Source organism: Lutjanus erythropterus, chromosome 10 (genome assembly GCF_056507025.1).
Source record: "Lutjanus erythropterus isolate fLutEry1 chromosome 10, fLutEry1.hap2, whole genome shotgun sequence".
Classification (NCBI taxonomy): Eukaryota; Metazoa; Chordata; class Actinopteri; order Lutjaniformes; family Lutjanidae; genus Lutjanus; species Lutjanus erythropterus.
In genome coordinates this window covers 28,759,988-28,773,549 of record NC_139326.1, presented here as the reverse complement: position 1 = coordinate 28,773,549, position 13,562 = coordinate 28,759,988, and the positions used below count along the sequence as shown (strand labels likewise).

Here is a 13,562-nt window from a genome sequence, read left to right as displayed (position 1 = left end):
AGGACTTGTCCTTGTTTGTTATTGTCAGTCTACAATGTTGCGCACGTCCTGCACTCCTGCAGTGTTCCTGCAGCCTGCCCAAGCTTCCTATAGGAGGAAGGGGCGGGTGGATTTCAACCTTATTTAACATACAGTCTTTGGCTCCAAGTTGCTATTTGGACTGCAGTGCTCAAGTTTTACATGTACGTTTGCTACATATTGCTCCTGTAAAGCTACTGCAAGGAGTTTTTAACTGGTTATACAACAGTCTAAATTTAAAAATGATGCCTCAATACAACTTCCTTAATTAATGAGATGATCTGCGAGACAATTTGCTATTTCTGTATAATTATTCTTCATGTCTGCCACCGGGTCAGATTCTCCTTGAAATCAGATGAAATGAGCCTGTCTGCATTTTCCCAGGCAGAGTCACAGTGAGTAGTACATTAGCCAGTTAAAAAGAAGCAGGAGGAATTTTTCCATTTAGATAATTTTATTTTTGACATCATATTTTGAGGTTATTACAGTGGACAGCATTACTGATTTTGTCAAGAAAGGCCTCAAAAATTAACAAAATATTAAGTTCCTTGTAGTATTTTTAGATAAATATACTAATGCCACACTGTAAAAACAAACAGCAAAGTAAAAGTGCTGCATTGAAAAAGCATGTAAGTATAATGAGGAAAATGCACTTATAAAGGACTTCATTTACGACTTATAATCAGTTTTGATCTTAAGTATGACTTAAGCAGAAAACTAAGCATAAATAGTGATTCATAAAACTTGATTTTGACATGGAAATGATCCTATCTCTGTGTAGATTTGACCTGCCGGTGATGTTGGGGTGTTGCAGCATGTGGTGAACTTTGCATCAGCTTTATGAATGATGTGACAGACTTTATAAAGGATTTATGAAATCAAAGGTGCAATGACTTAATAGCAACACACTCCCAAGTTGTCAACCTACTGTTTAGTCCCCAGAATAAGACATGTTGTCTTGCATCAATCTCTACCATCGCCATGATCTCATCTTCCAGAACGTACGCTTTTTTTGTTTCGCTTTTCTCTTCTTACTCCTGATTAAACCCTCATTTGTGCTGGATTATACAAGGGGAATGACTGATTGTAATGCAGGTGACATAAATTTTAAATTATTTTGAGATTCATAGGTGCATGAGTTACAAGTTTTCTTCTCAGAGTTTGCTTAAGCAAAGTTTTTTAATGCTCAGTAGCTTTAATGAAGTAAACTTAAGCACACCATCGGAAATGATCTCCAGTTCAAATATAAATCCAAGAACATTTTTTATAAATGAGGCCCCTTGTTGCGGGTTTGTGCATTCCTCCAAGTGAAACAGGCTGTCTGCTTAAACATGAGCATCTGAATGTGTTTTAAAAAGGTTTGGATGTATGTGTCTGTTTTAAGCGAGTGTGTGAGCATGCATGTGTGTGTGTCCTCTCTCCCAGGAATGGCCGCTAATAGCTCGCCTCGGGCAACAATTTAACTCAGCCTAACAAGGTTCTCCCCAAAGTGGCCCCAGGGGCATCTCTCACAGAGGCAAATTGATCACAAAGACGATCACACGGCTCGGCTCGGCCCGGACTGCTCTGCTCTTCACCTGCTCTCTGTCTCTCTGTCTGTGTCTCTGTCTCTCTGTCTGTGTCTCTGTTTGTGTCTCTGGTGGGATGATTTAACAGAATGTTTTATGAACATTAAATCTGAGTGGAGAGAGCAAAAGCAGCAGCAGTCAGTTTCATAACTGCAATGCTCTTTGTGAATGACAGTAGACCTCACATCAACAGCCACTGCTCAGGACACACACACGCGCATAGACACACTCATAGGTTAAGAGAGGTAACTCAGGATTTGGACACAGTGAGAGAGAGAGGGGGGGGGGGGGGGTGGAGAGAAAGAAAGATAGACCTAATAAGAGTCTCTTCAATGAGATTACGAGCACTAAAACAGGCTAATCTTTGTCATTAAGAAAAGATGCCGCACTTGGCTAAGTCATATTATAGGCTTATTGTTGCTGGTGGGAGCTGTGCACCTGCCAGCACCGAACACCTTCACAGAGTCGAGGCGTTTAGCAGCATGGTGTCGGATTCAAACAGCTAATGTGGGTACACAGTATCTGTTTTACATCTTTATAGTAACACACATCTTTTTCTTTAGATTACTTTCTTTTCTTTGGATTACTATCTAGCATGAAGGGCTTGACCTTAAATGTGGTCATCAGTCACAGAGGCAGGATATTTTTGCACATTTTGCACATTCCTGGACAAAATCTGTAAATTTCTTTCATCTACGTAACATATGTTACATATTTTTGTAACATCTTTTCATACTTTATTGTCTGTTTTCTTTTGGGACCCAACCAATACTGGATTTGGGGGGCCAATACTGATATTAAGGGTTAAAACATTTCTGATATTGATATATCGGTCAATATTCTTTATAAAGAATATACATTAAATATATGAATACACATTTTTTGCAATAAATTCTCAAAAGTGGTGAACACTTGTGACAAAAATATGTAATAGAGGCAGGATATTTTACAGTTTAACAATACATTTAACAGTCTAACTGTGACTTCATTGACCAAAGTGATATCAGGGCATTGAAACAGGGATCTTTCACTGGTATTTTTAATAATTGTGAATGAATATAATTTTTTTTCATTAAAAATAGTTTTCATATCAGAAAACAAATATGCTTGTATCAATATAGACCAATATAGCTGTGATAGGACAATACTGGTCCAATAATATTGGTTGGCTGATGTATTGATTGTCAAATTAAAAAAATATTCTTATACTTCATACTGTGAACTTTTGCACATTAAATGGAGAACTTACTCTATGCTTACTTTGCACACTTCTGCACAAAACCTGTACAGCTCTTTTATTTACATATTGTGCATGTTTTTAAAAATATTTTTTCATATTGTCATTTTTTCTATTTTGTATTTCTACTTTAATTACAGTACTTCCTTTTTTTTTTTTTTTTTTTTATCTTTCTTTGTATTATTCTAATCACCAAGGAAAATTTCTTGCATGTGAAGACCTACTTGGCAATAAACCTGATTCTGATTCTGGTTCTATGGGGAGACAAATGCTGTTTTTTTTCATGGAAAAGTAGCTGCAATAACAACAAAACAATTCTTTCAAGTAATTCATTTTGTTTCTGCTCCTTTTTTAATGAAAAAGATATATTTTTGAAACAATAAAGACAGTTTAACCCTCAAATGAGCATTTAATCTACATGTACGTGCATAAAACAGGTAGGAATGTTAAACTGACATGACCCTACAGTGCAGTATATGGACTAATCTGCTTTGAGTGTTAGGTTAATAGGTGGTGTGCAAGTGTGGACTTTGGACGCTACTATTACAGGTTCTGGCGTTATTCATTGCTGAGGGCAGCTACAGTGTGCAAGTGTGATGTGAGGACAGGATAGTTTGTATCTGTGTGTGTGTGTGTGTGTGTGTGTGTGCATGTGTGTGAGTAAGCATGTGTGTCAGTGTGCATGCAAATAAACACCAGCTACTTGTTTTATCCACTCAGCTCTCCCTTACTTCTGCACACAGACACACACACATGCATGATTGCACTGTTATATAACTCTAGTCAAACTCTTACCCGCTCTCTTTTCCCTTATCTCATTCATTCACTCATTCACTTTCTCCACTTCTGTCCTTTCTTTTTTATCTCCTGCTTGTTAACGCTATTCTTTGACTTAATTTTTTTGCCATGTTTTCACTCATTTGATTCTAAAATAATTCACAACTGATGCAGAAAAGTCCAGTAAAAGAAAGGGTTTATTTACTGACTCAAATTGAAGAGAATACAAAACAAAAATAAAAACTAAAGCAATGTCCCATTATATATTTTTTTGATTCATGCAAAAGTGGAAGAAATGCTGGTTTCAGCCTTTCAAATATGGAGAATTCCTGCTTTACTTTGTTTTATATTATATCAGACTGGATATATTTGGATTTTGTGCTGAAAACAAGCCATTTAAAGACATCGCCTTGATCTTTAAGAAACTGGGTTGAACAATTTTCACCATTTTATGACATTTAAGACCAAACAATTGATCAATTAATCTAGAAAATATTCTGCAGATTAACTGATAATGAAAATAATTGTGAGTTTGAAATGTCCATCCCAGTTTCTCAGAGTCCAAGGTGATGTCTTTAAATGGCTTGTCTTAAGTCCAAAACCAAAGACATCCAGTCTACTATGATACAAAACAGAGAAAAGCAGGAAATCTCCATATTTGAGAGGCTGAAACCAGCATTTTTGCATGAAAAATTACTGAAACAATTATAGATTTACTCTTTACTAGTCGGTGTTTCTTTTACAGGAGAATGACTCTTGAAGCCAAAGTTTAGACATGCAGTTGAACATGCTCTGACTTTGGACTATCAAACATTGCACTCTAAATATCTCCCTCTACTAAATGACGCTGATTATGAGACAGCAAAACTCAGTTCCTGCTCAAATGGTCTTGATATGAGCACATCTAGTGACATCTACAGTCTTTCTGTTCATACATTACTCAGTTTCTGCATTTAACAAGCGCAGTCACCCTCTTCCCCCAGTTTTTAGTTCAATGTAAATCGAAGAGAAATGTGAATATTGAATGTCATTGTGGCTCCATTGAGACATGCTGGCTTCATGGATGAGTAAAACTGACAAAACAGAAGGAGCTGTCAGAGGACTCCATGACTTCAAGGCAGATTTAGAGTTTAGGAGTGGTTCAGGCTGAAATCCCTCCTGGCTAAAATAAAGTAGAGACACAAACCGAAGCGTGCCGTGTAGCCCACGCTTTGTGTGTATAAAGATAAAAAAAAAAAAGACAGAGAATTGACTGAGGAGAGAAAAACTGTTCGCTAGACTCCCCTAGACAGCCGCAGAGGGATAAAACCAACATGGAGTGCACGCTGAGCACATGCTAAACAAACACAGGCTATGATAGCGGCTCAGTGGGACCACTGAAGTGCCATCCAGGCCACACACGAGCGCAGCATGGTGGGATGTTTTTAGTAGACGGCCTGAAAAAGGGTCAGGCAGACACGCTGCGTGAGGAGGAGACTGTGGGTGTCTGAAGACAGGTGCACAGACTGTGTGTAGTGAATGTAAGCTTGTGTGTTTGTGTGTTGCAACAGCAGTTCTTTGGCGGCCCCTCAGTCAGTCAGTAGGGCTGTGCTGCTGAGGGATTAACAGTGTGGCCTGCATGGGCTTGGGGTAATCTCTCCTCTCTTCTTACATAACACTGGGCCATTAGTCAGCACAAACACACAATAAACAGCACAATCAACAACAGCCGACCACACAGACCCTCATAACGCTGCAAACCACACATTCACTCAGGCCAGGTGCCCGCTATTGTGCGCAATAAGTGATTTCATGGCAACAATGGAGAAACAGTGATTTGGTGGCAAAACCTGAATGCTAACCTGCTGTTTCTGACAAATAACCTCCTTCATCCATCAGTAGGAAGTGTGTCAGCTCTCTTAGTGAATGTTGCTAATGCAGTTGCTTCAGACAGACTTCCTTTTAATGATTTTCCAGGACAAACTGTCGTAAGTTATATGTTTCTGTCATTATTATCTTGATGAAAATTGACTTTAACCTTCCTATTTAGCATTTATAAGCCCCATATAAACATTAAAGGCAGCATATGTAGGTTTTGTCAGTTGCTGTTGGTAAACGGACCCAGAGATAGGTGACAGTTAAGTTTCATTCGCAGGTTGTGTCAAATATTGATGCTCAGAAACATCCCAACCACTGTGAAACAATGAGGAAATAAGAAAATTTTATCTTAAATGTTATAAAATACACACAAGTCACAAATTCCCAAGGTGATGTTTTTAAATGTCTTGTTTTCAGTCCAGAATCCAAAGATATTAATTTTAATGTGATATTATACTGAGAAAAGCAATAGATTCATCCATTAGTCGAATAATTGTTGCAGCTCTATCTTCATTAATCAGTATATCATCATATATTTTGTAGTTTCATGTAGTTGTTTATTGTTGTTGCTCTTAGCCCACTTTTGGCAATAGACACACTTCATACAGACTCCCCATTAATGATTTTAATCATCTTTTGAGACAAAATATATGTTTCTCTGTTTGCAACACTTCATGTTAACCCCCTATTTACCATTTATAACCCCATTATAAACATGTGTAAGCATATATATATGCATAAGGACACTTATAAGTTTTTATAAATGTACAGAGTTTGCCAAAAAAAAATTGTGAGGCTGTGTAAATAAAAATCAAAATGAAATGCAGAATGAGATCATTTTTGAACAGTAAACATCTTATCTTTGTGCTGCATTTTATTGAATATAGGTAAAATATAGGTAGGCTGCAACAATTGGTTGACTAATCGATTAGTCGATCGACAGAAAAAAGTCAGTAATTGATTCAAATAATTCTTCATGCAAAAATGGGAGAATGCTGTTTTCATCCTCTCAAATATGGAGATTTTCTACTTTTCTTTTCTTGATATCACTATATATTAAACTGACAACAAAAAAAGGCATTTAGAGACATCATGCTTAGAAACTGGAACGGGCCTTTTGCACTTTTTTCCCAACATTTTATTGACCAAACAATAAATCAGTTAATAAAAAGAAAACAACCTGCAGATTAATTGCTAATGCAAATAAGTTTCTTTCACCAAGCCCCTGGAAGAGGTAGATAATAAATATGGTAATAAACACTGCTTCCAACTACATTATAGCTACTTTATTGATACATTATTAATAATGTTATAACAAATGATAGGAACCAACATTACAACAGAAAAACACACTGAAATATAAATGAATTTATTCCTGTTTATGGATCTAATAACATTAAAGGTAAAGCAAAGCCATAGATTTATCTAAACAGACTGCTTCCGTTGGCTTCGACTAAAAATTGATCCCGGGATGCTTTAGAATCGGACAAATCAATGCTCACACAAGCCTCCAAAGCAAAGCAGGATGGGACTAATTCTATTGGCATGAGGCCGTCATGCGTAGTGTTGCAGCTGTGTCTCAGTCTGTGTGTGTGTGTGTGTGTGTGTGTTTTCAGTGCTTTCTGTGTTTGTATCTTGTGAGGTAATATATAAATGTATAAATTGTTACAGCCACCAATGATTTGTTAGTGGTCCCCGCCCTCTTGTCTTTTGACACCGCATGTCATCGCCTTACTAGTTTGCTCTTCTCTTTCACACTCTCCCAGTTTCTGTCATCCTATCTTTTCCCAGGGTGAAGGAGCCTGGGAGATTGTGATTGACACATATCGCTAACAGAGGAGATCAAATGGCGCTGTGAGGACCCCTCCTCCCCTGTTGCTCGCTCCATCGCTGAACTCTCTGACCTGTCTGACCCGGGTGCATCTCAGTGGTGTAACAGCTCTGAGACTTGAAGCAGTGATACAAAATGTGCGCAGACACGGGATAAAATATAAGGATCACTGTGAAAATACATGCAGACACCATGTCTATGATGTCAGTTTGTGTTTGTGAGGTTTTATAAATTAACATAAATGTTCATATGCTGAGTATGTGCATGCATTTGTTTGTCTTCAGCAGAAGTCTCAGTATCTCACGGCTCATGCTGATTTTAAATGACTGAAACATTTGGTTGATCAGTGGCTCTGATTTGTTTTAGAGTACCAAACTTTTTTCAGGCTAGAAATGCCCTTTTTTAGATTTATCTAACATTAAAATACAAACATTAGAGTTCTAATCAGTTCTAATCAAATCAAAATAGATTACAACCATAAAGTCATGTGCTATTTTTTTGTCCATTTAAGGTTGTTTATCAGGGCTATTTCTAGAAAATAAAAAACTTTGCCATCATCAAAACTTTTCACAATTCAAATTAGGCTGTCAAAAGTGCAAATACTTTGATACTTTTTTAAATGTATGTGTTTAAAATGATACAATATCCATTAATTATAGTTTCAAAATACTGTTTTCAGCCTCTGAAATATGATTTATAGATATATTTATAGAAATAGATCCCCTGCTTTTTTCAGCATCTTTGAGGTTTGACCTAAAAAACATTTAAAGACATCATCTTGACTTTCAGAACCTGATATGGATATTTTTCACTATTATCTGACATTTTATAGACTGATTAATCGATTTATTTAGAAAATAATCGGCAGATTAATGGATAATGAAAATAATCATTAGTTGCAGCCCTTGCACCAGCCCACAGGAGGAGTTACAGTAGAATAAGTACAAGTACAAGTACATTATTAAACATTTAGATCTGCCTACAACTACATTATAATATGTTATAAACTGTAACAAGCATTAAAAAGTATACAATAGCCGTTAATTATAGAATCAAAACGCTGTTTTCAGCCTCTGAAACATTAAGATTTCCTGCTTTTTTCTGTTTTATATCAGATAAAACTGAACATCTTTGGATTTTGGACAGAAAAACAAGACATTTAAACATGTCACCTTGACTTTAAGAGAGTGGGATGGACATTTTTCACTATTTTCTGATATTTCATAGACCAATTAAGATAATATACAATAGGTTAAAACATGGATAGATAATAAATACATTAATAAACAGTTATATATTCTCAAAACTACATTATAGCATGTTATAAACAAGTTATATAACATGCATTTAAATTACACAATGTCTGTGAATTGTAGTAACAAATGTACCAAAGCTATTTAAAATATTATTGAGATGTTTATTTAAGACATCACTTCAGTCTTTATTCCCATGTCTGAAATTTGTCTTGAAGCAAAACCAGACTTCAGTGCCTTTTTTAGTTACTTTTTCTGTACCAGCACTGTGTGCAGGTTGTTCATTTTTTAAAAAGAAAGAATTTATCCTATTTTATGTGAGTAGGACTTTCCTTCTTTTTGCTGTGGTATCAAAAAAGGTTTTGAATATCATTTTTTATATTAGTTTAAATTTAAAATTCTGTTATCTTGACAACTCTACGCTCAAAAAATATAATATCTAATATAACACCACTGTTACTGATGTCATTTTATTATACAACTTCTTCAGAGGAGCACCATTCACAGCACAGCTTCATCATGCTGCCGTTGAAAATACAGAAATAATTATGCTGTTTACAACATCCTCCACAACACTATGCCATATTGGGAAAAAAGCAGCAACACAAAGCTCCATTTTCTGCGTTTGAGAAAAGGCCCTGATGATATTATTCTGTCTGTTATTCGTCCGGCCACGCACACGATGGGGTGACATCATCTTCGGTCAGGGCTTCAGGAGTTGTGGCTATTGTTAAATGATAATTACCACAGCTCATGAGGGGCCTCTATTTTTTATAACCTTGTGGTTGTGAGCACATTTCTGTGTAAGGGCAGCCGAGACTCCACACACACACACTAACACACAGGTTGAGAGTGGGGGCCGCGCAGCCCATACTGATTTAATTCTATCTGACAAAACCCTTTGGGGCGTGCAGAGGGAGAGAGGAAGATGGAGAGAGAGAGGCATGGAGGGAGAGGGGTGAGAGAGACGCTTCAGGGGCCTCTTCTGCCAACCACGGCAGTAAAGCGAAAGCAGGAGCTCTCCGTACACCCCCCCAAAGCCTCCCATGCACGAGAGTGGTCGCGAGGCCCATTAAAATGTGGATAAAATACAAGGTGCATGACAGAGGAGTTTGCCATGGGATAAGAGACGGAGAAAGAGGGAGAGAAGAGGGGAAGAGGTGGGGGGTGTTTGGCCTTCTCATGTTTTCTCCTGCCCGAGGTTTGATGGCCTAAAGCTGAGGTAGCAGAAAGCTTTATATGACATAGAAATAGATAGATAGATAGATAGATAGATAGATAGATAGATAGATAGATAGATAGATAGATGGTTTGTCAAAAATCATTGTCCAAAGTGTCCAAATTGTCTGATTTCAGCTTATCAAATGTTAATATTTTCTGATTTCTTTACTCCTCTATGACAGTAAACTGAATATTTTTGGGTTGTGGACAAAACAAGACATTTGAGGACATCTGCTTGGGCTCTGAGAAACACTGATCAATATTTTTCACAGTTTTCTGACATTTTATGGACCAATCAGCTAATGCATTAATCTAGAAAACAATCAACAGATTATTGATAATGAAAATATTTGTTAACTGTAGCCCCACTTTAAACTTTGCACTGTCTTTTTCCACTTATTTTTGCACAGTCTTGCTCTGTCTGTACATCTGTAGGCCCAGTGTTGAATCTGAAATGGTTGCACACTAAATGCATTTATGTGCACTATGTAGCATCTTCTTTAAGCCCTTTTATACTAATTTGTATATAAAGATATAGTTCTAAGAACAAAACCAGAATTTGTCTGGTTATGTGCATTTCTGCGGTTTTTATTTCACTCTTACTTTGGCAATAGAAACATGTTTTCTATTCCAATATAGATAGATAGATAGATAGATAGATAGATAGATAGATAGATAGATAGATAGGCTTTTAGCTCCATGTTTGAACATCTTTTCAAGTAAAAACTGGATCAAAATTAAGTTACTTTAACCCATTAACTAGTATTGTTGATTAAAATAAATCCCAATGTCACGATGGCACCTAATCACCATGCATCACTAATTTTTCAGTATACATATATTTTTAACCCTTTTTTATTTAACAAAAAAAGCCAGATCAAATTTTGATTGTCAGCTAAACATAAGCAGTCATAAAAGGACTTTACCAAATAAAATACTGTCTAAAATATGAGATAATAATAATAATTAATAATCATGTTGATGATAATGTTAAATAATATTACTTGCCTGTGATTTATCCTCTTATGTAAAAATCTGATGACAATATGGCCAAAATCCAGTGTGAAAAGTGTGTTTTATTTTAGTTTGACAACATTTTGTTTTTCTGCCGAACTTTTACGCATGATGTGAAGTTAAGATTTTTTTTCTACATGTGGGTGGAAATACTCCAACAATTTCTGTCTCTTTCCTCTCCAGTTTGATTCAGACGTCCTGCTGAATGAAGCAGTTTTAATTGTTTCAGATGTTAAACAGCAGCACGAGGAGGCTCCAGACAGATTGACTTGTAATAAATTCGGGTTCAAGATCATCCAGTCGAACGAGTGTTGCAACTGTGCGTCACTTACCGATAATTGCTTAACATAAAGGACAGTAAATAAAAACAAATCCAAGCAGCTGATGGTGATCCGGTTAAATATTAAGTCATTTTGTGATACAAAGACCGAGAAAACCACAAAAACTGCTTAAGGAGAAACGAAAACGAAACGCATTTTCTGATTCAATTAAGGTAAAACTGCGAGGAAAAGCTCAGTGAGAGTGGAAAGAGCTGTGTTAACCTGTGTGTCAGAGCGTGTGTGTGAGATAGTGTGTGTGTTTGCGTGTGTGTGTGTGTGCAGGACAACATTGACGTTGAATTTCAACATCCCGGCCGGCGCGGTGCAGAGAAATGGGTTAGTGGAGCGCGTAAAAAGTCTCCAATAAAGTTCATCAGCTAAACATTAAGGAAATTTACGAAAAAAGTTCCTTTTCTGTGCTTCATCCGATCTGATCTGATGCCAACCTGCAGCTCAAATGATTAAAGCTTTAATCAAACATCATGCGCCACTATTGCAATTATAGTCCAGCGGCTTTTGCGCATGAATTTGCAAAATTGGAGGCCTGTTCCACACACTCAGACTCAAACACACACACTCAGGGAGAGCCAAATAAACTTTTACACATTTATAGAGTCAGGTGCAGAGAGAACCAACCACACACACTCCGACCGGCTGAGAAAAAGTGACAAAAACAGCTTCAGAAAAAACTTTCAAGGGCAAATGCGGGGTAAACCCTGCCGTTATGCGTGTACGTGTGTGAGTGTGTGTGTTTAGCGGGATGAAGCTTGGGGAAAGTGCGGTGTGTTTGGAGCAGTGGGATGGTCTTACCTCGCATGGTGTTGGCGGTGGAGCTGGTGCTGAGGCTCGCTTCCCAAAGCAGCAGTCATGAAGAAACAAACATAAACACTTAAAAAAGGGGGGGTGAGGATGAGGAGGGGGACTGATGCAGGAGGTGGAGAAAAGATCCTCGGTTTTTAAAAATAATAACAACAACGAAAAGAGTGCAGATGATCTGCGTCGACGTCCACTGGCTGCCCTAAGTGGAGGCGTCTCTGCGCTAAAAGCATCCCAGAGCGGGGCGCAGGGAGGCGGGCTGAGGTCGATCGGTGCGTCGGTCGCTGCTGCGCTCTGGTCGTGTGGTCGCGTTTCTCATGACATCTGCGCTCTCACCTCTATGTGAGGGTTTCACTGTTTTCTGCGGGCTGACGGAGGGAGGGAGGGAAGAGCGTCTAGGAGAGGCTTTACCCGGCGGCCCCGATTGGACTGGAGCACTTTCCGCTCCTCCCACTCTCTCCTGCTCAGCCTCCTCCAGCCCGGAGTCAGCACACACACACGCACACACACACACACACAGGGTGAGCGCACACTGCTGTTTGGAATCAAACACCCTGCCTGGTGGAGAGAGGAGATTATTTATTCCTCTTGGTGACATTCCAGTTTTATTTGTTTGAAATTTCTCATTAACATGTGACAATATCTTTTAATCCAGAAGTGTCAAACTCATTTTAGTTCATGGGCCACATACAACATAATTTATAGGTTTTTTTTCTGTTGCTAACATACATCAGTTGAAAGTGAAATCACATAGAACCTCTTTAAGGAACAGTTCTCATCATAGAATGAGTTTGTGGTACTACCAGAAGACCAGTGCTCACGTAACTTGTCACATACTCATGACAAAAACTACTAGTTTATCACCAAAGATGTGAGGTGTGTTATTCAGTATGACTGTTTGCATGTATGACAGATTTTAGTTTAGAATCCACAGTTATCCAGGATAATTGATTATGCATCAACAGCAACAAAGAACTAATCTGGCTGCTCTGTGTAATTTGAAGTTTTTTAAGGTCTTGTTGAGCAGCACTGGACCAGATCACTGGACAGTTCTCCAGTCAGTGAAACTGAAGTCAGTGTGGACCGATCTGTGAGTCATTTTCCATTGCTTTCACACAAAATGCATTCAAAATCCATCAACTCTTTTCTCATTCATACTCCACCACCTGCAATTAGGCACAGCACTTATTTTCACTGTCAGTTACTGTCAATCTTTTGATTATATTCTCAGTTAAAAAATGTTTGGTATTCAAAAGGTCAGAAATGGTGAAAATGATCATTGTTTTCCAAAGCCCAAGATGAGGTCCTCAAATATCTCGTTTTGTCCACAACCCAAAGATATTTTGTTTACTCATATATGAGGAGTTAAGAAACTTTTGAAAATATATATATAATATTTTATATTTTTTATGTATTTTTTTTTACTTTTTAAATATATTTATATGTATTTTTAAATATAATTTATATTTTTTCTTAAAAATTACTCAGAAAACTTAATGGCTTATTAAAATACTAGCCAATTAATTTAATCATTCATTCATAATCATTTAATAATACAATGCTCAATTACAAGTAAAACTACTGGTCTAACAAAATACTTAGTAAAAGTCAAAAATCAGTGTCCAAAATAAAAGCACCAAGTAAAAGTAC

The 13,562-nt window shown here is 37.3% G+C and overlaps 1 protein-coding gene across 1 annotated transcript in view; it reads right to left on the bottom strand.

Moving 5' to 3' along the window:
* rorb (RAR-related orphan receptor B) overlaps window positions 1-12,263 on the bottom strand; it is a 33,200-nt gene extending 20,937 nt beyond the window's left edge. Inside the window, exon 1 of the mRNA XM_084728933.1 lies at window positions 11,907-12,263. Within this exon, the coding sequence (XP_084585059.1) occupies window positions 11,907-11,913 (7 nt within the window). The 5' untranslated portion in view covers window positions 11,914-12,263. The remainder of the gene's footprint in view (window positions 1-11,906) is intronic.
* Between the last annotated feature and the right edge of the window lie 1,299 nt (window positions 12,264-13,562).